General features: G+C 56.4%; 1 protein-coding gene and 1 non-coding gene across 3 annotated transcripts; both read left to right on the top strand.

Moving 5' to 3' along the window:
• Nucleotides 1–1361: 1361 nt before the first annotated feature.
• On the top strand, nucleotides 1362–21190 carry COPS3 (COP9 signalosome subunit 3). 2 transcript variants are annotated; one of them, XM_004599648.3, is made up of 12 exons: nucleotides 1362–1507; nucleotides 6258–6387; nucleotides 9129–9241; nucleotides 9342–9391; nucleotides 10738–10830; nucleotides 12099–12278; nucleotides 14537–14677; nucleotides 15297–15470; nucleotides 17288–17374; nucleotides 18618–18731; nucleotides 19677–19757; nucleotides 20901–21190. In XM_004599648.3, the coding sequence occupies exons 1-12, from the start codon at nucleotides 1453–1455 to the stop codon at nucleotides 20952–20954; spliced, it is 1272 nt and encodes a 423-aa protein (XP_004599705.1). In that variant the 5' UTR covers nucleotides 1362–1452; the 3' UTR covers nucleotides 20955–21190. The 2 variants fall into 2 exon arrangements, with proteins under 2 accessions (XP_004599705.1, XP_058531973.1); XM_058675990.1 differs by lacking the exon at nucleotides 1362–1507 and adding an exon at nucleotides 1735–1858.
• LOC118759719 (small nucleolar RNA SNORA2/SNORA34 family) lies at nucleotides 11798–11935 on the top strand. The gene has a single exon (XR_004996372.2). It is a non-coding gene; the product is annotated as a small nucleolar RNA SNORA2/SNORA34 family (small nucleolar RNA).
• Nucleotides 21191–24762: the final 3572 nt, after the last annotated feature.

Raw genomic sequence — 24762 nt, 5'->3', positions numbered from 1 at the left:
GCCATTGCAGACACTTGGGGAATGAATCAGCAGACGGAAGATCTTCCTCGCTGTCTCTTCCTCTATCTGACTTTCCAATAAAAAAAATTAAAAAAAGACTGATTCAGGATCAAGGACCTGTTGTTACCCCAGCTTCCTCTGTGGCTCGAGGCACAAGTCATAAAGTTATTCCTCTAAACACATCTCAACTCCACCCACTCACTTCCACCTCCACTTGGCAGAGGGCTGGCATTGCAGGTGCCTGTCTCCAGGGACCATTGTAGGGATCACCTGGCTACCCTAAGAGTTTCCTTAGGGACTCTCAGAAACCAGGCTGGTTCTTTGAGAATACAAGCCTGGGCTGGGTGCTGTAGCACAGTGCGCTAACCCACTGCCAGGAACTGCTGGCATCCCACGTGGGTACAGGTTCAAGTCCCGGCTGCTCCACTTCCAATCCAGCTGCCTGCTCATGTGCCTGGGAAAGCAGCAGCAGCTGGTCCAATCCTTGCAGGGACTTCCAGGCTCCTGGCTTCAACCCGGCCCAGCCCTGGTCACTGCAATCATTTGGTAAGTGGAGCAGTGGAGGGAAGCTCTCTGTGCCTTTGTGAATTTATATATAACACATACACATATTTTTTATTTATTTTGTTTTTTAAGAAGAGCAAAGCCAATCATGTTACCTTCTTGCGTAAAGCTCTCCACTGTCTCCTCAGGAAACGGGGCCCTCAGTTCCAGCCCCTGCCTGCCTCCTGTAGTTCCTAAGCTGCACACAGTGCACGCCGCTGTCCACGCGCGGGCATGGCGCAGGTCTTAGCTCTCAGTGCCATTTCCTTCCAGGCCGGCCCGTTCGTTCCCTTTGTTCTGTGACGCTGAGGACAATGGCTGCGCCCCAGCTTGCTCAACAGAAAGGCCCCGTTACCCCTGTCCTCCACTACCCAAGGGCACACAGCACGGTGCAGGGGCCCAAGAAGGAGGTGCTGGATGCCCTGCGTGCCAAGCAAGGCTCCCATGAGGGGCCTGTGTCAGCCAGACGCGAACCACGGGCCGAACGCCATCACCCTAGGGCTTGGGCTGGGAGGATTTGGGAACACACGCATGCCCATTCCTACGAAAACGCAGGCCGGTACAGACATGTTTCATTACGCGCTTCCTCTCCCTTCGCGGTCCATCACGGCCATTGAGGGAGCAGGGCCGGCAAGGACAGCCAGCTGCGAGGGCAGAGCTAACTTCCGGCGCTCGGGCTGGCACGGAAGTGTTTCCATGGAAACGGCCCAGGCGGCCCCAGCTCAGGTGAGCTCTCGCGCGACGCTGAAGCCGGCGGAAGTGACGTTCGGGCCGCGCTGCAGGCCCCTCCGGTCTCTACTCCTCCGCAGCCCCAGAGCGGCAAAGTTCTTTTTTTATTTTATTAATATTATTGTTATTATTATTATTATTTTTCCGAGCGAGACTTGGCAGGGCAGCTCCGCGAGCAACATGGCGTCTGCCCTGGAGCAGTTCGTGAACAGCGTCCGCCAGCTCTCGGCTCAAGGTGCGGCTCCGGGCGGCCGGGGGCGGGCCCGGGGCGGGAGGGCCGAAGGCGCGCGGCCTCCGGGTGCCGGGCAGCCGACCGCGGCCATCCCCTCGCGCCTCCCGGCGGCGTCCGCGGCCTCGGGGGTCCCTCGGCCCTCCGGGGGCCTGCGCTTGACAGTTTGGGGGCGTGACTTCCGGAGGCGCCTTCTCGGGCCCCCATTGGCCACCGCGGCCGGCCTGGCCTTCGGCGATTGGCGCAGCGCCCTGCCGGTCCCTCCGGCGGCCGGCTGGGTGGCCGCCAGGACTAGGCCGCGGGTAGCGGGCAGCGGGCGGGCAGGCGAGGCCGCCCCTCCGGACAGCTCGGCTTCAGGTTGGCCTGCGCCTCTTTTTGGTGGGGGGCATGCTTGTGCAACCCCCCATTTCCAGGCGGTGGCCTTGGTACAAACCCCGATGGTTTGATATATATATATTTTTGCTGTGGCTGTCCACGCCCTGTCATGGTGTGACCCCGCTGGGTCCTGCTTGCAGCGCCAGCCCCTCTGTCTTTGTCCTGCTCCCCCAGTGTCTCACCCCACAAGTCCGCACTGCACCAGACGCTGTGAGGGATGGACCCTGAGCAGCCACGTGGGGAGAGGGGACCCTGCGGGGTGCACCTTGGGTGCCGCTGCGCGGCCATACCTCTGCAGGCCTGAGGGCTGTGAGGCTTGGAGCTTCTGATAGCAGTTAGGTTCACAGGCACAGGGGTCAGCTGGAATGAATGAATGCATGCACAAAGTACTCTGCGTCTTTTTTCCGAAGGTGTTTCTCTCCCCGGGTGGCTCTTCTGGCACCCGTGGTAACATTTCAGAAACAAAGCTAGGACTTTGGTCACCATGGGGGAGGGAACCTCCCACTCCTGCCAGACATGAGTTCCAGGGCACCAGATGCGGGTCCCGGGCCCTCTGTGCCAGGCTGCTGTCTCCCTCACCGCCGTGGGCAGGCTGTTGAACTGCTGTTGGCTCTGATCCCAAATCTTCTAAAACAGACCTTGAGGGAATCATGCCTCCAGCGGCCCTTGCTTTTATATGCTGTGAATCCCCCCTGTGACCTGGCTTGGAGGGCTCGGCTAGGTGCAGGTGACTGAGCCTCAGAGAAGCTAGCGGGCCAGCTGAACAGTGGCTGAAGGCCGTGATGTGTTTTCAGAATAATTTTCCCAACAATGCCCGCTGGGAGAAGCCAGGTCCTTGCCCCGCTGGGATCTGTGGTCCCCTTGTACCCTGTGGGTATTGGCCCGTCTTGCCGAGTGGTCCATCACAACTGCAGTAATGGTGGATGTTTTATTTGCTTTTGCTAAATGTATTCAGTATTTAAAGTGTCATGGCAAAGAAGCCTTGGGAATTAAATGATGAAGATACCCCGGGCCTGGCACAATGGCTCAATTGCTAATCATCCGCCTTCAAGCACCAGCAGCTGCTCCTCTTCCCATCCAGCTCCCTGCCTGTGGCCTGGGAAAGCAGTGGAGGAAGGCCCAAAGCTTTGGGACCCTGCACCTGTGTGGGAGACCCGGAAGAAGCTCCTGGCTCCTGGTTTCATGTCAGATCAGCTCAGCTCCAGCCATTGTGGCCACTTGGAGAGTGAGCCAGTGGATGGAAGATCTTTCTTCTTCTCTGTGTAAATCTGCCTTTCCGATAAAAAATAAGTAAGTCTTAAAAGAAAAGGATATTGGGCCCGGCGGTGTGGCCTAGCGGCTAAAGTCCTCGTTTTGAAAGCCCCCAGGATCCCATATGGGCGCCGGTTCTAGTCCCGGCAGCTCCACTTCCCATCCAGCTCCCGGCTTGTGGCCTGGGAAGGCAGTTGAGGACGGCCCAAAGCTTTGCGACACTGCACCCGCGTGGGGGATCCGGAAGAGGTTCCTGGTCCCGGCATCTGATTGGCGCGTACTGGCCAGTTGCGGCTCACTTGGGGAATGAAACATCGGATGGAGGATCTTCCTCTCTCTCTCTCCTCCTCTCTGTATATCCGGCTTTCCAATAATAATAAAATCTTAAAAAAAAAAAAAAAGAAAAAAGAAAAGGATATTAGCTGCTGTCACTTGGGCTTTAGGCTTTGTATTATTTTAAGCTTTTTAAGATTTTTTTTTTTTTGAAAGGCAGTGTTAGAGAGAAGGAGCGAGAGATCTTCCATCCGCTGGTTACTCCTCACGTGAACACAGCCGCCACAGCTGGGCTGATCTGAAGCCAGGAGCTTCTTCTGGGTCTCCCACGTGGATGCACTTGGGTGCTGAGCAGGGAGCTGGATGGGAAGTGGAGGGAGCAACCGGGACTTGCATCAGCACCAGGAGGGATGCGGGACCTCAGGCTAAGGAGTAGCATGCTATGCCGAGGTGCCTGTCCCACAGCATTCTTTCAATAACAGGATATACACCGAGCTGCCTTTTATACCTGCTGCGAGAGGGAACTTGGAAGTTCATGTGTGTGGACTTAGATCCCTGCTGCCACTGGAAACAGAGTGACCCCGATCCCCGCCACAGTTGAAGGGTCTACCTTGTGAGGTGTCGCCTCAGCTCTTGTTAGAGCGGCATGGTGGTGCGGGGGCAGGGCCTCCACTGGGCTGCTGTGAGTTACTGCCCCCCAGCATCCCCCTCCACTGCAGGATAGCGAGGGAGAGTCGGCTGGGGGAGACAGGCATGTGAAGGGCTCAGAGACCCCACACACGCTGCCAGTTTTCCATGGGGAAGGGGCAGGAGATGGGGCTGGAGGTGGCAGGAGCAGTCAGTCAGCCAAGGGCTTCTACAAGCCTGGCTGCCATAAAAATGGATTTATTTATTATTATTATTTTTAAGATTTATTTGTTTTTATTGGGAAGTCAGATATACAGACAGGAAGATATTCCATCCACTGATTCACTCCCCAAGTGACCATAATGGCCAGAGCTGAGCCAATCCAAAGCCAGGAGCCAGGAAACTCTTCCAAGTCTCCCACGCAGGTGCAGGGTCCCAAGGCTTTGGGCCATCCTCAGCTGCTTTCCCAGGCCACAGGCAGGGAACTGGATGGGAAGTGGAGCAGCTGGGACACGAACCAGTGCCCATATGGGCTGCTGGCGCTTGAAGCGGGAGGATTAGCCAATTGAGACATTGCATTATTCCTTCCACACTTTTTTTTTTAAAGATTTATTTATTTTATTAGAAAGTCAGATATACAGAGAGGAGGAGAGACAGAGAGGAAGATCTTCCATCTGAAGTTTCACTAGCCAAGTGAGCCGCAACGGCCGGTGCGTGCCGATCCGAAGCCGGGAACCCGGAACCTCTTCCGGGTCTCCCACGTGGGTGCAGCATCCCAATGCATTAGGCCGTCCTCGACTGCTTTCCCAGGCCACAAGCAGGGAGCTGGATGGGAAGTGGAGCTGCCGGGACTAGAACCGGCGCCCATATGGGATCCTGGGGGCGTTCAAGGCGAGGACTTTAGCCACTAGGCCATGCTGCCGGGCCCCACACTTTTTTTTTTTTAAGAATCTTTATTTTTAAACACAGACAGAATGACATAGAGACAGAGGTCTTACATCCGTGACTTTACTCCCCGGGTGCCTACAAGAGCTGGAACGTACAGGTGGCAGGCACCCGAGTGCCTGGGCTGTCATCTGCTCGCTCCCTGGTGTGTTCTCAGGCTGGCTGGCACTGCAACCAGCCCTTTGCAATGGGCTGTCAATCTCCCAAGCAGCTGCTTAACCCCTAGGTCCCAGTGTGGGTCCCTCAGGCACATGAGTAATATGGCTGCTCGCACAGACATCCATATGGGCACCAGCTCTTGTCCTGGCTCCTGTCAGCTCCCTGGTAGGGGCCTGGGAAAGCAGTGGAAGATGTCTCCAGGGCTTGAACCCCTGCACCCTAGTGGGAGACCCGGATGAAGCTCCTGGCTTTGGCTTTCGCCCAGTGCTTACGCCTGCAACCATCTGGGGAGTGGACCAGCATGCAGAAGCCTCTGCCTCGCTGTCTCTCTGACTCTCAAACAGAAACAAATCTTAAAAAAAAAAAAAAAAAAACCACTAACAAGGAGCATGTTACTTGGAGTAAAGATTGAGGTAGGTTTACGAAGTAGTCCAGGCAAGAAATAGTGAGACCAGGACAACAGAGAAAGGGGGCCTTTCAGGTGTTGGAGCAGGTGGTGACAACCGGGAGGGGGACTCTCAGAGGCCAGAAAAGATGGAGGGTTAGCATCCACTCCAACTCTGGGACCACAGGCAGCTGTTTACCTTCTTGGGGTCCTTCTAAGTCCTTGTGTCCAGTGAAATCCTATGGGGGCCCCGGAGTGTGGCTCCTGGAGCAGTCTGAGGCAACAGTGCCCAGGCTGTGTGTGCAGTGAAGTCACGGGGTCCCTGGGGTGGGGACCCTGGAGTGGTCAGTCTGCAGCGCCCTGACTGTGTGTGCAGTGAAGTCACGGGGTCCCTGGGGTGGGGGCCCTGGAGTGGTCAGGCTGCAGCGCCCTGACTGTGCGGTGAAGTCATGGGGTTCCAGGACGGTCAGGCTGCAGCACTTTTACTGTGTGTGCAATGAAGTCCTGGGGTACCTGGGGTGGGGGTCCCAGGGTGGTCAGGCTGCAGCGCCCTGACTGTGTGTGCAGTGAAGTCACGGGGTCCCTGGGGTGGGGACCCTGGAGTGGTCAGTCTGCAGCGCCCTGACTGTGTGTGCAGTGAAGTCCTGGGGTTGCTGGGGTGGGGGCCCCAGGGCGGTCAGGCTGCAGCGCCCTCCCTGGCTGTGTGCAGTCTGCCTGACATGCACTGTTGCTGTTTTGCAGGGCAGATGACCCAGCTTTGTGAACTGATCAACAAGAGCGGGGAGCTCCTGGCCAAGAACTTATCCCACCTGGACACGGTGCTGGGAGCTCTGGACGTGCAGGAGCACTCGCTGGGCGTCCTGGCCGTGCTGTAAGGGCGCCTTCGTGTTGTGAACGCACGAGCTCTCAGGCCTAACTGACGCAGGGCCACAGTAACTCCATCTTATCTGTACAGCTACTCGCTCGCTGCTTGGGGTCTTGTGTCTCCTTGAGTTGATGTTCAGGATTGATCTGTTTGACCTTCTTGATTCTGGGCTCTGTAGTGCAGACTTGTCCTCATGGGATCCACAGGATCGTCGGCCTGTGCCACATTGGGCCCTGAGCTCATGCTGGAGTGTGGGTCAGGGAACTGCAGGGAGGCCGCCAGCGAGCCCAGTGACCTTGCCTTGGCAAGCCCCCTCTGGCCAGGCCGCGTTGACCAGGCTCCGGCTGGGGCGCCACCCCACTGCCTTGCACGATGTGGCATTGTGCAGGTGCACCTGCCTCCTGCCTGTCCTTGGCAGCCCCTGCTGGCGGTGCCCAACCTGCTCCCGATGGGAGTGCTGCTGGGGGTTCTGCGCCCTGGGTGTTCTTCCTGTGAGGGGCAGGCACTTGCGTCCTGTACCTACATGTACTTGAGTGCACACAGAGGATGGCAGTGCCCGAAGCCGGCAGGTGTATGACCATGGAGTGTGTGGGAAGCCAGGCTTGTGGCCAGGGCCGTGTGGAAGGCATGCTGCTGTGCTGGCCACAGGTGGGTCTCCATGGAGGTTACCTCTGGCCCACGGTGATCATTTCACAGTGTCACTGCAGGCCTCAGTGATGGTGCCTGCTGAGAACTGTGGATGTCAGTATATATTGGTAATGCTACCGTCCATTTCGTCCTCCTCAGCATGAGTTTCAAATTCACTTTTTTTTTTTTTTTAAGGCTTGTTGATTTTTATTGGAAAGTCAGATATATAGAGAAGAGAGACAGAGAGGAAGATCTTCCATCCAATGATTCACTCCCCAAGTGGCCACAAGGGCCAGAGCTGAGCTGATCAGGAGCCAGGAGCTCTTCCGGGTCTCCCACACGGGTGCAGGGTCCCAAGGCTTTGGGCCGTCTTCGACTGCTTCCCAAGACCACAAGCAGGGAGCTGGATGGGGAGTGGGGCTTCTGGGATTAGAACTGGTGACTATATGGGATCCTGGCGGGGTGTGCAAGGTGAGGACTTTAGCTGCTAGTCTGCTGCGCTGGGTCCTCAAATTCACTTTTTAAGAAAAAGGGCTTGCCCTGGAGGGGGTAGCATATCTAGTCCCTCCCTCTTCTACCTCCCAAACCTGTGCCCAGCCCTCTGCCATCATTCTCATGGCAGTGATGTCTCCATCTGCCAAGTTTCCTGGCACAGCTCAGCTCCTTCCCCCACCCTGTCTGCTCCCTGGCTGTGACCTTTGGGCCTCCTTCCTGGCATGCTTGGGCCTCTACCTCAGCCCCAGCCAGCCCACGGCCTGCTCACAGCCTGCCCATAGCCAGCCCCCAGCCTGCCCACAGCCAGCGCCCAGCGGGCCACAGCCAGCGCCCAGCCAGCCCCCAGCCAACCCCCCTAGCCAGCCCCCAGCCGGCCCACGGCCTGCCCATGGCTGGTCCCCAGCAAACCCCCAGCCTGTCCACAGCCAGCACACAGCCAGCCTACAACCTGGCCTCAGCTCTCCTTCCTGCCTCCCTGCCTCCCTCCTTTCCTTCCTTCAGTACGGTCTCCAGAAACCCGGAAATTCGCATCTGCTGATCCCCTCCCTGAATGCCTGCAGGAGCTGGGTCTGGGCCAGGACCCCCATCTGGGCCTCTGCCCCACGTGGCAGGAGCTCAGCTCAGGGTGACCTGAGCAGGCAGCTGGGCTCCCAGGTGGAGCTGGGGCCTTGTGGGGTACCCAGCCACCATCACCGCTCTGTCTGCTGTCTGCTGCCAGCTTCGGAGTGAGTAAACTCCTCACCACACGGGAGCACAAAAGAAAGATCTGAGGAAGTTTCTGGTTAAAAGATCTTTCGTAAGAGACTGGCATGACGGCATGGTGGGGACAGCCACCACCCGTGATATTGGCATCCCTTGTGGGCACCGATTCTTGGCCCAACTCCTCTACTTGTAATCCAGCTCCCTGCTAATGGCTTGAGAAAGCAGTGCAAGAGGACCCAAGTGCTGCCCTGCCACGCACATGCCAGACCTGGATGGAGCTTCTGGCTGCCAGCTATGGGCCAGTCCTACTCTGGCCATTGATGGCCATTCAGAGAATGAACCAGCACATGGAAGAACGCGCTCTCCTACTCCGTAATTCTGCCTTTCAAACAGATAAATAATTGGGCCCAGTGTGGTAGCCTAATGGCCAAAGTCCTCGGCTTGCACATGCCAAGATCCCAAATGGGTGCTGGTTCGTGTCCCAGCCGCCCTGCGGCCACTTGGGGAGTGAATCAGCAGACAGAAAATTTTCCTGTCTCTCCTCCTCTCTGAATATCTGACTTTCCAATAAAAATAAAATAAATCTTTAAAAAGGTAATCAATAATTTTTTTTGGTGTGTGGGGCGGAAGATCCTTCACAAGTAATTTAATGTTTGACATCATGATTTTTATGGAATTTTTTTTTTCGGTTTTGCTTTGAAAGTTCTCAATTTTCAGTGTGACTTTTTCCTGACTCCCACTGTGTGTGTCTGTCGGTCTGGATTGTACACTAGGAACCAGGCCAGGAGAATCTTAAAAAAAGAAAAAAATACCATGACTGATTAACAAAAAGAGAAATACCATTGCTTTGGCGGAGCGTGGAGGGCGGCGGGGCTCCTGAGGCCCGGCCCCGCGGGTGATCAGGGTCTCTCTGCTTTCTCGAGGTTTGTCAAGTTCTCCATGCCCAGTGTCCCCGACTTCGAGACGCTCTTTTCGCAGTTCCAGCTTTTCATCAGCACCTGTAACGGGGAGCACATCCGCTATGCGACAGACACCTGTAAGCTGTAGCCGGCAGCACACTGCTTCCCGCGTCGGTGCCGGGCGCGGTGCCTTGCCGCTTACTGACATCCCCGATGTTCTGTCCCTCTTCCGTCTAGTTGCCGGGCTTTGCCATCAGCTGACCAACGCACTTGTGGAAAGAAAACAGGTAAGACGTGTTGAGCGGTGCATTGGTGGTTCTGTCCTGATGTGCCCGACTTCCGCAGTGAGCTAAGTCTGTTAGAATGGAGGCTGTGCAGAGCTGGGCAGCACTTGCTGCTCGTCCTGGCCTGAGGGCATGGCGTGATGCTGGACCACCCACCCCCTGTGGCTTGGGACAGAACTAAAGGCTCAGGGAGGTGCGGGCAGGGTGCATGCCGGAGGTCACCGGTCTGGACGCAGAGGCCTTGAGCCCTCTTTATGGTACAATAACTCTTCATTGTGGTATACTTTGAGCCTTCCAAAATAGCTGCAAAAATAATACACATCCCGTTACTAGCCGTTGCAGCCACTTGGGGAGTGAATCATCAGATGGAAAATCTTCCTCTCTGTCTCCTCCATGTCTGTATATCTGACTTTCCAATAAAAATAAATAAATCTTAAAAAAAAAAATCATACACCTTCCTCTCTGTCTCTGGCCCAGAGGCTGTGGAGGCTAATATCCCCGCCCCCTCGCTTGTCGCGCTGTGCCTCTTGTCCCCCCACTGAGCCGTGGGGAAGGACCACGCAGCAATGCCCATCTCACTCCCGGAAGCCACAGTGGGTGCTGTCTGTTTCCTAAAATTTGGGGCCTTCTGTCATGTGGCATGGTGCCTGGCACCTGGGAGCAGGTGTTACTCGGGCAGGTGGGCAAGCCCTCAGGCCCCGGTCAGGTCTCACAGCTGCTCAGGATCGCTTCGAGGGCGCGGCTGGCCCTTTCTTGGGTCTTTGTGTTCAGTGGGACTGATGCCAAGTTAGAATCTGAAGGCGAATGTCAAGGTCAGTGGTGTAAACGCTTGGCCTTTGGGAGGGGTACTGAATATACTCTCTGCAAGAGATGGCTTAAAGCCAATCAGATTGGAGAATCCACATCAGTCACGGTACTATTGTAGGGTCTCCTGTCCAGACTGACGGGGCCTCTCTCTGTGACATAAGGCAGGAGATAGCCATGTGGTGGTGACTTGCTGTCCCTCAGGGCCAGGCTGGCCCATCCTAGGTGCACCTGAGACCCTGCCCTCACCTACTGTCTATGCTGGGGTTCAACGGAAATAATGATATTCTCAATTCTTGTTCTGCATTGTAGGGAAAAGCATTTGAGGTCAAAGAATGGTCCTGGGTTGCCTGTTTTTCCCAAGGACCACATTGAGACAATGTTTCCTGGGCAGGGCAGACATTTGCTCAAAGGCTGTGGGACCCCTCTCTCACTCTGCCAAGGACCCTGTCAGTTGGTGGTGTTTGTTATTTGTAAATGCTAACATAAGGGCCAGTGCACTGCCACCCTTCAGACCTCACTGAACGTGATGTTGTTTCTGACAGCCGCTGCGAGGGATTGGCATCCTCAAGCAGGCCATCGACAAGATGCAGATGAACACGAACCAGCTGACCTCCATACACGCAGACCTCTGCCAGGTGAGCAGCCGGGCCGCGTGGGCTTGCCCAGCACCAGGTTCCATCAGCGAGGTGGTTCAGGGGCACTCGTGCTCTGGCTGGAGAAGGTGGCATGGGTAGGGACGTCTGTTAGGGCCAGCAGGATGTGGTGCCTACAGGCCTGGATGGCACGGGGCCCAGCTTGGCAGCCAGTAGACCCGACAGGGTGACAGCATGGTGGTTGGACAAGCCTAGGCGCCTTACTTTGGAGGACCTCGTGGGCCGTGGGCACCTGTCTGGGTTAAAGTCTGCACCTCCAGGTGGCACAGTGGTTAGCTGCTATGTGGGTTCCTGGGTTACAGTCTGTCTGCACCTCAGGTCCTACTTTCTGGTAATGGCAGATACTCTGAGGCAGCAGGTGCTGGCTACATGGGGATCCATGTCGAGGCCCAAGGCCTGGCTTGGGTGTTGCAGGCATTAGGGAGGTGAACTAGCAGGTAACATCCTCGAGTTCACTCCCCAAGTGACCTCAATGGCCAAAGCTCAGTTGATCTGAAGCCAGGAGGTACAGGGTCCCAAGGCTTTGGGCTGTCCTCTGCTGCTTTGCCAGGCCAGAAGCAGAAAGCTAGATGGGAAGTTGAACAGCCAGGACACAGATTGGCACCCATATGGGATCTCGGTGCATTCAAGGTGGGGACTTTAGCCACTAGGATACTGCGCTGGGCCCCCAAGCCATGGTTTAACACACTGTACCGTGATGCCCACCCTAACACTAATTTTTTTAAAAATGGAAAAAGTGAATTGAACTGAAAAGGTCTGTTTTACTCATGGGATGCTGGTGTTGTTGAGTGAAGAGAAAGAGGCCGTGCTGCTGGCCAGCCTGTGGGGCCGTGGGTTCCTGAGCCGCCTCTGGGTACTTTTCGGCGCTCCTCACCTGTGCTGTGCCCTGCCATCTGACTGATGAGCCTCTGGCCAGCTGCTGTGTTATTCCCGGCGAAGAAAGTAGAGTCTGGCCTCGACTCAAGACCAGCAGTTTGCTGAAGCTGTCGCTTTCAAGCAGGAGCCTAAAGAAATGTCTTTCCACGGTCTGTTGAGCATTTCAGAGCTGTGGCAATGTGATCGTCAGGTTCATTGGGAAGAAACACCAGAGTTGAGAGGAAAAAAAAGCAAGTGGAGTAATGTGTTACCACTGTTTATCAATAAGATATAAAACAAAACAGCCTTTTCTTGAGGTTGCTGGTCTCTTCCTCTCTGCCTTCTGCTAAAGCCTGCCAAAACAAAATAACACATTTACAACCACTCGTTCGCAGCTCTGTTTGCTGGCGAAATGCTTCAAGCCTGCGCTTCCGTACCTTGACGTGGACATGATGGACATTTGCAAGGAGAACGGAGCCTATGATGCTAAACACTTCCTCTGTTACTACTACTATGGCGGCATGATCTACACGGGGCTGAAGAACTTCGAGAGAGCGCTCTACTTCTATGAGCAGGTGAGCTTCTCCCTGCGGCTGCGAGCTGGCGCAGCACCTTAGGGCTCCTGCAGCAGAGGGCCCCGAGTGGGAGACCCCTGGCTTGTGTGAGTGGTGCAGGCTGGCCCACCCGCGGTGAGGCAGGAGGGTGCAGAAGAGGGTGAGGGCTGTGCTCGCGGGGTGGGTCACAGCCTCCCTGGCCCGTGGGAGAGCCCTGTGCCTGCAGGGAAGGGACCCGAGTCAGTGCTAAAGCCGCTGCTCGTCCTAAAGCCGCAGCTGTGTTGTCTTCACTTGCAGAATGCACAGGGAAGCGTCCCTCCCAGCCGGCTATGTGATCAAACATTCTGGAGAGTCAGTGAGAAAGCGGTGCACAGTACTGAGGCGTTCCCATGGTACTGAGGTGTTCACACAGTACTGAGGGATTCCATGGTGCTGAGGCATTCCATGGTACTGGAGCGTTCCCACAGTACTGAGGAGTTTGCATGGTACTGAGGTGTTCCCATGGTGCTGAGGCATTCCACAGTACTGAGGTGTTCCCACAGTACTGGGGTGTTTCTATTGGTACTGAGGTGTTCACATGGTACTGAGGCAAGCAGTGGTGGTATAAGGTGAGCGGTGCATGGTACTGAACACCTGTCACTGCTGTTCCTTTGTAGCCCGTGTGGAGGTGGGGTACTCACACAGAACTCACACAGGTCCGTGGCTGAGAGGCCAGGGCTTGAGGAGGCCGCCACATCCCAGGGATGCTGCGGCGATGCATCCGTCCACTCAGGTGTCCAGGAAAGGGGAGGGATGCTGCTGGGAGCCCCATGCAGGCTCTTGGTGGGAGATGGCAAGCAGGTGTGTGAGGTTGTGTCCTTAGGACACGCTTCCAGCTCAGTACTGGTGGCATCAGCATCTTCTGTGAAGGCCACATGCTTCCATGCTATGGGTGCAGCGGTAGATAGTTTTACTCCTGCAGGTCAGAGAGCCACCCAGATTGCTTGTAGCTCCACGTGGATCCCGTTCCATGTTCCATCGTGTTCTGGGGCTGCCTTTTTCCTTTGTTTCCATTGGATTTAGCCTGGAATGGGTGGGAGTTTTTGCAGACCACATTTCTGAGAAGAGACTAAAATCCAGGATGTATAAACACCTCTCACAACTCAGCACTCAAAGATGTACAAATGGGCAGTGGATCGGAGTAGGAGTTCCCCAGAGAAGGGCGGGAGATGGCCACCAAGCTCTGGGAAGGGCAGCAGCAGCAGCAGTCAGCAGCCAGCAGCGATGCAGCTCAGCGCCAGAGGCCAGGGTTGCAGGTGCAGAGGAGGGGTTGGCAAGTGGGAAGCCACATTGCTGCTGCTGGCAATCCGGGAGGTGTGAGCAGCCTTACCATGGGACCAGCAGTCACCCTACCACAATCCACCTAAGAGCACTGGAGACGTATGGCTGCACTGATGCTCCCAGCAGCCTTGGGCCATGCGGGCAGAGGGTCGGGAGAGCCCAGCTGCCCATCAGCTGAGGTGGGGTGAACCAGAGTGCGACCTGGCCACATGACAGCCATGCTGTTGAAGCTCAGGCAGAAAACAGGTGCCAGTGCCATGGCAAGGGTGGGCCTGGGAGCACTGTGCTGTGAAGTGCCCATGTGGATAGGCCGAGCAGTGGGCATGGGGTTAGGGTGCAAGGTGTGGGAAGGTGACTGCTTCCAAGTCTGGGGGTTCTTGTGGAGGGGGTGAAAATGTTGAGAATTACTTACTTTCCATGATAGGGTGTTGTAGGGGTGGGACGTAGTGAACGTACCAGAGACCACTGAATTGTACACTCATTTTTCCAAGTTGAAGACATTATTTATGAAGAAAGCATGGCCATAACTTGGACCTGCACTCTGATATAGGCTGCGGGCGTTGCAAGTGGTGGCTTAACCCACTCTCCCACCATGCCTTTTCCTGAATGTACACCCTAGAAGGGTCACTCTTGGGCTGGGTGTTCGCATGCCGTCTTGGAGCACCTGGGCTCCAGGAGCACCCTGCGTGCAGCTTCCTGCTGGCGTGCACATGAGCAGCCAGGCTGGCTTCCAGGCTGCTGACCCAGGCATTGTGGGCAGTGGACAGGTCAGTGAATGAAGAGCCTTTCTGAACAGGCAAACTTTTCACCATGTGCGTTTGTAGTATCATTCAGGCTGGGGTGAAGCCGTGGGACCTTGCCTTCGTGGGTTAGGTTGTGGCGAGGCCGGCGCCTGCGGTTCCTTGTGGTCCACAGCTGCGGTATGCTCCCTTCACCCTATGCCCTCCTCTCTTGCTCAGGCCATCACAACTCCTGCCATGGCTGTCAGTCACATCATGCTGGAATCCTATAAAAAGTATATTCTAGTGTCTTTGATATTGCTCGGCAAGGTACAGCAGCTCCCGAAATACACGTCCCAAATCGTGGGCAGATTCATCAAGGTAAGTTTTAAAATGCAGTTGAGTTCTTAGACTGCCTGTGGAGAAGGCAGAGGAGTGTGGGTTTGTCCTGGGGTGGTGCGCTCAGCCGCCTGAGGACGCTGGGCGGGCAGGGGCCGCAGCTCAGTGGAAGTCTGGTGTCTTGGACCTGCGCACGTGGCAGACTCTGTTGCTTCAGCTCCTGCGGGGCCGACTTGCTTTCTCTCTCATCTGTGTTACACGCAGAGGAGGGGAGCTGGGGCTGCTGCGAGGTCGGCCTGCCCACCTTCGCATCACCGGGTTAAGACAGACACACTGCTGGAGGGGGCGAGGTGCCTGCCTGCCTCGCTGTGCCCGTCCTGTCCACCCGCCAGGCAGTCACCTGCTCTGCCCCGCAGACCTGGTTCACAGTGAAGTCCTCTGCAGTGGGTTTGCGCAGTCTTGCAAACGGGGCATAGCTTGTTAAGTAGCAGTGTGGTGTGGAATGTACTAGCCCAGAACAGGCCTGCGAGTGGTTGGGTCTTGCAGCGCGGTCTTGGTGTTGGTGTGGTTTGGTGTTTTCTGTGTCTGTCCGCTTTCCCAGTTTCAGGCCTCTGACATTTTGGTCTGTGTCTGCACCCCCTGCTCCTCGTCCACCCCGCAGCCGCTCAGCAACGCGTACCACGAGCTGGCCCAGGTGTACTCCAGCAATAACCCCGCAGAGCTGCGGAGCCTGGTGAGCAAGCACAGCGAGGCCTTCACGCGGGACAACAACATGGGGCTGGTGAAGCAGTGCCTGTCATCGCTCTACAAGAAGAACATCCAGAGGCTCACCAAGGTGAGGTGGCTGCGGGGCTCTGGGTGTGGCGGAGGGCAGAGACCAGTGGCTCTGAGAGGCCAGCAGCCTGGGGCGGGGTGCCTCGGGACGCAGGCCACAGCCACACTGGCAGGCGTGGAGCCCCAGCTGTGCTCTCCTCGGGGACCTCTGGCGGAGCCCAGTATCCTGGGACTGCTGGTGATGGCTCAGAAGGACTGTGGTTTTTACTTGTCAAACCACAGTAACAGTTGTTTTTGATGATGCTTGTTACCGGGTGTTGAGGCAGTGTGGAGACGTGTTGTATGCTGAAGGTCCTGGGCATCCTGGGTGCTCTTCTGCTGAGTATTGTCCATGGCCCCTGTCCTACAGTTCCCACACAGTTCAAATGTGACACGTGTGCACCTGGGAGGGCCCCTACCTGTGGCCACAGTGGCCGTGGCTGAGAAGGGCGCTGCATTGGTAGCATGGTGGGCGTGGCAGCGAGGCCCCAGGGATGGAGAAGACTGCCCACTGGGGAGTCTAGCCTCTAAGAGGCCGCTGCACAAGAGCTGGGATGCCTTTTTGCCCACAGACCACATGGCTCAGGATTGGGGTGGGAATTGGCCGCCTGGTTAGGGATGCCACTTGTAATGCCAGCCTCTTGGATTAAAGGCCCGCCTCTGCTCCGTGCTCCAGCCTGCTGCTCACACAGTGGTCCATGCCTCCCCCAGGGAGGCTGAAACTGAGCAGCAGGCTCCCAGCTCAGGGCACCCTGCCTGTTGCAGGCGTTCGAGGGTGGGAGGCCCTGCTCTGTCTCTCCGTGTCCCTGTAGCTGTTGGAGGGATCTGAAACACTCGAGGTGACAGGCAGTCTAATTCTGCCCTGTCGGGGACTGGGGGCCGGCAGAACCATTCTCTGCTGTGGCGGTGCTCTGTTGTGACGAGTGCTTTAGAGTTAGACTTTAAGGTTACACAGGGTTGGTTGGGATCCTAGTGTAGGCGTGTGCTGAACCACTGTCTGACACACCAGCATCCCACATCAGAGTGCCAGCTGAGGTGCCACTTGGTCCACCTCCAGTCCCACATGGATTCAGGAGCCCAAGGACCTAGGCCATCCTTTGCTGCTTTTTCAGGCCATAAGCAGGGAGCTGGATGGGAAGTGGAGCAGCCAGGGAACAAAGCAGTGCCCATGTGGGATGCTGGTGTTTGAAGGTGGAGGATTAGCCAATTGAGCCACTGCACTATCCCCAATAATTTAAATACCTAAAGCAGAAATATGGAAGCCCCCACACGATGCCAGCATCCTTGTGTGGGCACTGGCAGTGACATCACTGGGGCTGTGACGGGCATTGTGCTGCTGTGGTGAACACCGTTATGGTGCGCACACGTGTGGCCCCTTGCAAGCCGGGAAGCCACCGGTGGCCTGCACCTGCGAGGGGTTGGCTGGCTGCGCTTCCCGGTGGGTGGGTGAGGCTACAGGACCTGTGAGGGGTGATTTCCCAGACTGTAGCGTTTGAGCAACAGAAAGATGGAACCCCAGGACAGTCTTACTTCATTTTTTCCTAATTACACAGGAAATGGTTTTTGTGTGCCAGAAAGCCCCCCTGACTTAGATCCGTGTGGTCGTCGCTGCCCGTGGCTTCGGGGTTCAGCCCTGTCCCTGGGCCTGTCAAGGGCCATGCGTTCCCCTGTGGGTGACCCTCGTGTTCCTGCGTGGGCTTGAGGGTGCGACCCTGGCCCATGGCCCTCGGCGGCTGAGGCTGGGGCCGGTCAGTGCTGCTGGTGCCCGGCACCTGGCGTGTGGCCCGAGGGCACTTTCCCCACTGCACTCCCTGTGGTGATGTCTGCTGTCACTTGTAGACCTTCCTGACACTGTCCCTGCAAGACATGGCGAGCCGTGTGCAGCTCTCCGGGCCTCAGGAGGCAGAGAAGTATGTTCTGCACATGGTAAGTGGGCTTCCCTGTGCAGCAAGCTCATTGGGCAGGGACAAGCCATGGGGTAAGAGGCATGCCGTGGGCCGTGTCCCTGGGCCACTGTCTGCTTTACCAGACTCGGGTGTCGCGAGCCTCATTCACGTGGGCTGGGTTCAGAGATGAAGCCGCTTTAGTGTGGCATCCTCCCGCTGCTACCGGGAGCTGGCCGCAGGTGTTTGTCTGCAGCGTTCCGCCGCAGGGCCCTTGCCTGGCCAGGAGTCCCTGTCATCGCTGCCGGCACCTCGTGCTGCGCAGTTCCCACACCCTGGTGCTGCCTCCTATGCACAGCCCTGCTCCCTGGGTTGGACAAGCAGCCTGCTAATGCCATGAGGGTGTTTGCCTTTGTGGTGAGGGAGTGTTCTCCTGTTGGCTTTTGTTTCCTTTTGAGAAGCCCAGGGACAGACGGAAGTCACTTTTGCTCACTCTCCACCCCCAAATGCTTACAATAGCCAGACCTGGGCTAGGATGGAGCCGGGAACCAGGAACTCCATCCAGGTTGCCCACCTGGGTGCCAGGGCCCCATTACCCGTAGCTCCTAGGGTCTGCCCTGGTGGGAACCTGGAGTGAGGCCCCAGGTGTGGAACCCGGACACTGCGGTAGGGCACGTGGGCATCTCAGCCACCAGGCCCAAGACCCACCGCCCCATTTTATTCCAGTGTTCCATTTACAAATGAACTGAGGTGTTCCTTCAGCTGGATAGTGCTTGTTGCTGGGGATATGGCAAGGCCTTGGCATCGAGGACCAGTCCCCCGAACCCCAGTCCAGTGTGGAAAGAAGGTCAGAGACCTTGGATCCGCCTTGGGCCCTGCAGACTGGGAAGGCCCAGGCCCCGTGGGCCTCAACGTACAGAGGCACGTGTGGGCTATGGTCTGGGAAGACTGCTAGGAGAAGCCTGACACTACTGGGACAGCCAGTCCAGAGACAGAAAGCAGATGGGGGGCTCCAGGGACTCTGGGCCAGGCAGGGTGGTGGCCTGCTGTGCTGCAAATGAACGCCATGCCCATGCATCCTGCACCCAACTTACTCACCTGCTGATGGAGCGCCCTCAGGTGGACGTCCCAGCCCCACGGTGGGGGCAGTGTGCTGAGGGCTCACACAGCCCCATGCCTGCACGTTGCCCTCTGTGCTTGTCCCCACCGGGACCCTGCCCAGTATCCACAGGGTGTCTGTCATCTGCATCCACACTGCCATCTCTTTTATTTTTATCTTTTTTCAGATAGAAGATGGTGAGATTTTTGCAAGTATTAATCAGAAGGATGGGATGGTCAGTTTCCATGACAACCCTGAGAAGTACAACAACCCGGCCATGCTGCACCACATGGATCAGGAGGTGGGTGCACGAGCGCATTCCAGTGTCAGTGGCATCAGTAAGGGCTGGGTCGGTCCAGCGTCCTGGGGGTTTTGACTGTGCCTAACGTGGGACCATCTTAGTCCCAGAAAGCAAGTCTTGAACCTGGCTATGATTGCCACCCACAGTGGCTCAGGGGATATCGTGGGGTCAGAAACGCCATCCCCATGGTGGCAGAACAGGGTGGAGGGCACCTGCAGAGTCAGCCGCTGGGCTGTGGTAGTCCCCTGGGACGAAAGGAGAGTTTGTAGACCTCCCAGCACAAAGCAGTTACCCTTTCTGAACATTGGTGTATTTGAAAAAAGAACCCTGGAAGCCAGCAGTGACCTTGGGGTTCACCAGGTGGCAGGATGTCCCCTGAAATGATGAGCTGTCTTCATGCATCTCACTTAGCATGGTTAACCTTGAATGACATGGAGTAACTATGGACTGTGGCATAGAGCACTTTCAGCAGGCACTGGATGGCTCCTGAGCCTTCAGTGCCTTTGTGAACTACGGTTGGGTCACAGGGGACGTGTGGGCCTCCCCCTGCAGCTAGGTCATGGGGGACACATGGGCCTCCCCCTGCGGCTGGGTCACAGGGGATGCATGGGCCTCCATCTGCAGCTGGGTCACGGAGGACCCGTGGTCCTCTCTCTTGTGACTGGGTCATGGGGGACACATGGGTCTCCCTCTTGTGGCTGCATCATGGTTGACGTGTGAGCTTCCCCCTGTGGCTGGGTCATGGAAGATGCATGGGCCTCCCTCTTGTGGTTGGGTCACAGAGGGCCCGTGGACCTCCCCTACAGCTAGCTGGGTCATGGGGTGCGTGGGCCTCCCCCTACAACTGGGTCACAGGGTACACATGGGCCTCCACCTGCGGGTGGGTCACAGGGGATGCATGGGCCTTCCCCCACCCTAACCATCTGCATATGTCTGCCCCCACAGATGCTAAAGTGCATAGAGCTGGACGAGCGGCTGAAGGCCATGGACCAGGAGATCACGGTGAACCCCCAGTTTGTACAGAAGGTGATTTGGGTCCTTGCATTTGGAGCAGTGGGGTGGGGTGGGGCGGGGAAGGAGAGGTGCGGCTGGGCCCCACGGGCCCAGAAATTGGGTTTCAGATGGCTAAATGTCTAGTTGCCTGGGGTGCTGGTGACCTCTGCCCGACACCTGCTGGGGCAGATGGCGGCACAGCAGTCAAGAAGCTGTTTGCAACACTCACCGCTTTCATTGGGGTGCTTAGCCAGTACCTGGCTACTCCACTTCCCACCGAGCTTCCTGCCAGTTTGTGCCCTGCCTGGGTTCCTGACCCCCTCCGTGGGACACACACATTGAATTCCAGGCTGCCACCTTCGGCTTTGCCCAGTCCTGCCTGGTACAGACATTTTGGGAAATGAGCCAGCAGATGCCAGGTCTCTGTGTTTCTTTGCATTTTTTATATGTTCAAATAAAATGAAAATGAAAAACATAAAAGAAATCATTAACAGTATTTAAGATTAATTTTATTCGAAAGGCCGATTTTTTTTTTTGAAGATTTATTTATTTTGTTACAGCCAGATATACACAGAGGAGGAGAGACAGAGAGGAAGATCTTCCGTCCGATGATTCACTCCCCAAGTGAGCCGCAACGGGCCGGTGCGCGCCAACCCGAAGCCGGGAACCCGGAACCTCTTCCGGGTCTCCCACGCGGGTGCAGTGTCCCAATGCATTGGGCCGTCCTTGACTGCTTTCCCAGGCCACAAGCAGGGAGCTGGATGGGAAGTGGAGCTGCCGGGATTAGAACCGGCGCCCATATGGGATCCCGGGGCTTTCAAGGCGAGGACTTTAGCCGCTAGGCCACGCTGCCGGGCCCCGAAAGGCCGATTTTACAGAGAGAAAGATCTTCATCTGCAGGCTCATTCCCCAGTGGCCAGAATGACCAGAGTCAAATTGATGATCCAAAGCCAAGAGCCAGGAGCTTCCTCCAGGTCTTCCACGCGGGTGCAGGGTTCCAAGGCTTTGGGCCGTCCTCGACTGCTTTCCCAGGCCACAGGCAGGGAGCTGGATGGGAAGTGGAGCAGCCAGGATTAGAATTGACACCCATATGGGAGCCTCCTGCTGTACTGGGCCAATGAGGGCACCCTTGAGGCAGGCTGACCTCAACCCCCTGCCTCCATCTCTCCTTTGCAGAGTATGGGCTCACAAGAGGACGACTCAGGGAACAAACCGTCCAGTTACTCCTGAGACTCGTGTCCACCCTGGGCTCCAGGAGGGGCTGTGGCCAGCTGGGGGACAGCCGCAGCACCAGGCCTGCCCCCCACCCCCAGACTAAAGTTAAGTTTTGTCCTGATGCCGCCAGGCCTGTGTGCTTTCAGGCATCCGGGCTCTCTGCAATGAAAGGAAGAGGATTTTGTTGTGGATTTATTTATCCTCAGATTACTGTTACTGCATTAAACCTACCTTTTTGTTTTAACTCCTTGGACACTGCTGTGTCTTCTGTAGCAGTTTTTCTTCCTATGTTGTTTGAAACATTCTTTGCAAACAGAAACAGTTGAATTAATCTTGAACTTTCTGGAATATTTGCCTCTAAAACTTGCCGTTTTAAAACTTGCAAAAATGCTGCCAAGAGGGGCCACAAGCAGTGACTGAAGCTTGCGAGGTAGAAGTGATGTGCATGTGGGCGACCGTGAGCGCCCTCTGCCAGTGCGTGTTCATTCTGGGGTTGTGGTTGCAGCTCACAGTGTCGTGGCTCAGAATCAAACAGCTTCTGAAAACGAGTCACACTGTGTGGTTCAATCCTCTTCATGTCTCAGAAAGCCCTGAGGCCTCATGGGTCCCAGGTGGAGGCCAAACTCTGGCTTAGTGAATCCTGTGGTCTGTGGTGAGGCCTCAGGCTGTCCATCCCTGCAAGACTATAAAATTAAGGCCGGGTCGGACCAGAGGCTGGCTGCAGGCTGGCCTCTGTTCCAGCCCTGCGGTTCCCGGGCCAGCTTCTGCCCCAGCCCTGCGGGTACCTGGCTTCTGGCCTCCTGCTGCCTCTGGGGTGGGTCACTGTCTCCTGTGCTTACGTGTTTTTGTTTTTTTTTTAAGATTTAAGGGAGCCCTCAGCAGCATGGTGGCTCCTGGGGATAGCTGAGCCAGTTCCAACTCAATGCTTAGGACTCTGGCCATGGCCACCGCTGCCACATACATGGTGAGCAGGTGCTTGGCTTTAGGCAGCCAGTGAGCCAAGTGGTGCCAGGTTCCATCTACTGGCTGCCCGGAGGCGAACTCTAGGGTTTTTGAGGATGTAATTGCTGCCTAGGGACATCCCATAAGGCCAATGTGATGAGGGGTGAATCCTGTGTGACTCCCAGTGAGAGGGTCACGGAACTTGCTGGCAAGTGTGGGGACTGAGACCTGTTGGTTTGGAGCAGAGAGTCCGTAAGACTGTTTGAGTTAGACTGATTCACCAGCCCACGTGGAAGTCCTGAAATGGACTGTTAGCGCAGACTTGTTAGCGCAGACTGCCACACACTAGACCACATGAAAGCTATGGCTGGGAGCCTGTCTGGCAGGGCTAGATCCCAGTACTTGACTGAGTATTGGAACAGGAGGTGGGTCACATTAGGCAGGGTCATGACACTAACCAGCGCACAAGAGAACCAGGTCCAGGGGTAGATTCTGCGGGGGACAAGAGGACCCAACCATGTGGAAGTACAAGTACCACTGGTTAACTCAGGAGTTGGGATGGTGAGGGAATGAGCTAGGAACCACTGACATTCATGGGTGCTGGGGCTGGAAACAGGCTGGGCAGGGCCAGGCTGCAGCATCCACATGTGTATCCCACCACAGGGTGTGAGACAGGTCTGGCTGCAACATCCACCAGCTCATACAAGGCCAAGATGGAAGGGCAGACTATGCTGGGCACTGGTCTAACACTTGCTGGCATCTGTGAGAGCTGGGTCTGGAAGTGGGTCAAGTGGGGGAATCTGGGAAACTCCCCTATTGGGATCACAGCTCCCATTGGTGAACACGTGTCCCAGGCCTGGATGTTGGGCAGCCTGAGTAGCAACTCCAATCATTGGCTAATGTGTGGGTTGGTTTTGGAAGGAGGTGGACCGGGCAGGGCCGAGCCAACCTTACCTCACTGCAAGAGCAGAAACCAGGCTGGAGCACAGGTCAAGCTCAGCTAGGTTATCACACCTACCATGTTGCATGAGCCAGGGATTGGAGCCGATGGAGCAGGACCAGGTTCCAGCACCTGCCAGCGAGTGGTGGGACTTGGGGTGGGCTGGGTCAGGCCAGGCTACAGCATCTAAGGCAAAAGGCAAAGACAGGCAAGGGCCTATGCCAAGCTGGGTCAGAGCAACCACTGCCACATGCAAACTCTATAGGTGGGAACAAACCTGGTTGGGGAGCTAAGGGGACTCCCTGGCTGGGTTGGGATTCCCACTGGTGAGGACAGGGCTGGAAAGGGAGCCGCATTCTGGTCTGGACATGGCTGCAGCATACCTTGGCACAAGTATGGACTGGGGCTGAGTACGCTGGACTGGGCTAGACTCCAGCACCCAGTGGTGCTTGTGAGGACCAGGGTAGGTGTAGGACGGGCTAGGCTAGGTTTTTGCCCCTGCTGAGCCAGGTGTGAGCTGTGTCTGCATGTGGACCAGGCTAGGCTGGGCTGTAATACCTAATAGTAATAATTAGAATGGGTTGAAGGCCAGTCAGGAAAGGCCATTGTTCCAGCTAGGTCAGGAGGTGGGCTGAGTAGGGCTGGCCCGTGGACCCACCCATGTGCATGAGATCTGGCACTGGGAGAAGTTCTGATGGAGGAGCCTAGGAAAATTCTCTGTCAGGACACAGTCCCTGCAGGTGAGCGCAAGAACCACGATAGGAAGCAACCCAGACCAGGCCAGGGAAAGGTACCCACCGGCATACATATGGCGCAGACTGGGGGCGAGCCAGGCAGGACCAGTTCACATCACTCACTAGTGAATCCAATTACCAGAATGGAGTGTGGGCCGGGCCAGGTTCGGTTGCAACACACACCAGTACACATGAGAGCTTGGACTGGGTGCTGGCTGGGCTGGGCTAGACTTTAGCCTCTACCAACCTGAGCTGGAATTGGAGTGGGCCAGGCCAGACTGGGCAAGCGTACAGTACCCACTGGCAAAAACTGAGGTGAGGCAGGCCATGCCAGACTGGGCTGTGGCACCCAACCAGCACACGTAAGACCCAGGGGCGGGGAGAAGGGAGCAGAGCTGGTAGGGGGATGTGGAGGGCTCCCCTGCTGGACTGCCACTCCCACTGGAGAGAGTGAGTTGGGATGAGGGCAGAACAGACCAGGCAGAGCTACAACACCTGTGGGCCTCATGTGAGGAAAAACCAGACTGGGCTGACTGTTCCTACTGGTGCAAGTATAAGTCAGAGTGGGTGTGGGTTGGTTGGGCTTTGCCGCAGCATCAGCTAGCAGATGCTAGTGCAGGTGGCTAATTCTGTTAAGCCAAACTGCAGAACCACCTGGAGAGTGCATGATCTTGGAGTGGACCCAGTAGGGAAATAGAGAGCACCTCCCTCCTGGGTTGCCACTCCATCTGGTGAGCATGAGAACAAGAACTGGAGATGGCATGGCTAGATAGAGAGTGGCACCCACCGGCACTGTGGGCTGGATGGTGGAACTGATTGGGTTGAACTAGGCCTCAGTGCCCATTGACATGTGTGTGAGCTGAATGGGATGTGGGACAGATTGGACCACTCTGCTGCACATGCTGGCAAGCATGGGAACCAGGGTAGAGGAGTGGGCCTGGTGAGGGTTATTGGGAGTTGCCCCAGCTAGGCTGCAGCTCCCACTGGCCAAGTGTGTGGTGCGCAGGGTTGGGATGGGCTCCAACACCCATTTGTTTGTGCAGAAGACGGGGCTGGAGTCAGAACTGACCCAGCAACAGCATATGCACAGGCTGATAGGAGCGACGGACTGTGCCAGACCCTGTACTGGCAAGCACACCCAAGAATCAGGTCTGGGATCACTTCAGATGAAGTTTTTTTGGGGATCCCCCCCAATCAAACTGCCGGA

This window comes from Ochotona princeps, chromosome 17 (genome assembly GCF_030435755.1).
Source record: "Ochotona princeps isolate mOchPri1 chromosome 17, mOchPri1.hap1, whole genome shotgun sequence".
Classification (NCBI taxonomy): Eukaryota; Metazoa; Chordata; class Mammalia; order Lagomorpha; family Ochotonidae; genus Ochotona; species Ochotona princeps.
This window is presented reverse-complemented; position numbering and strand designations above follow the sequence as displayed.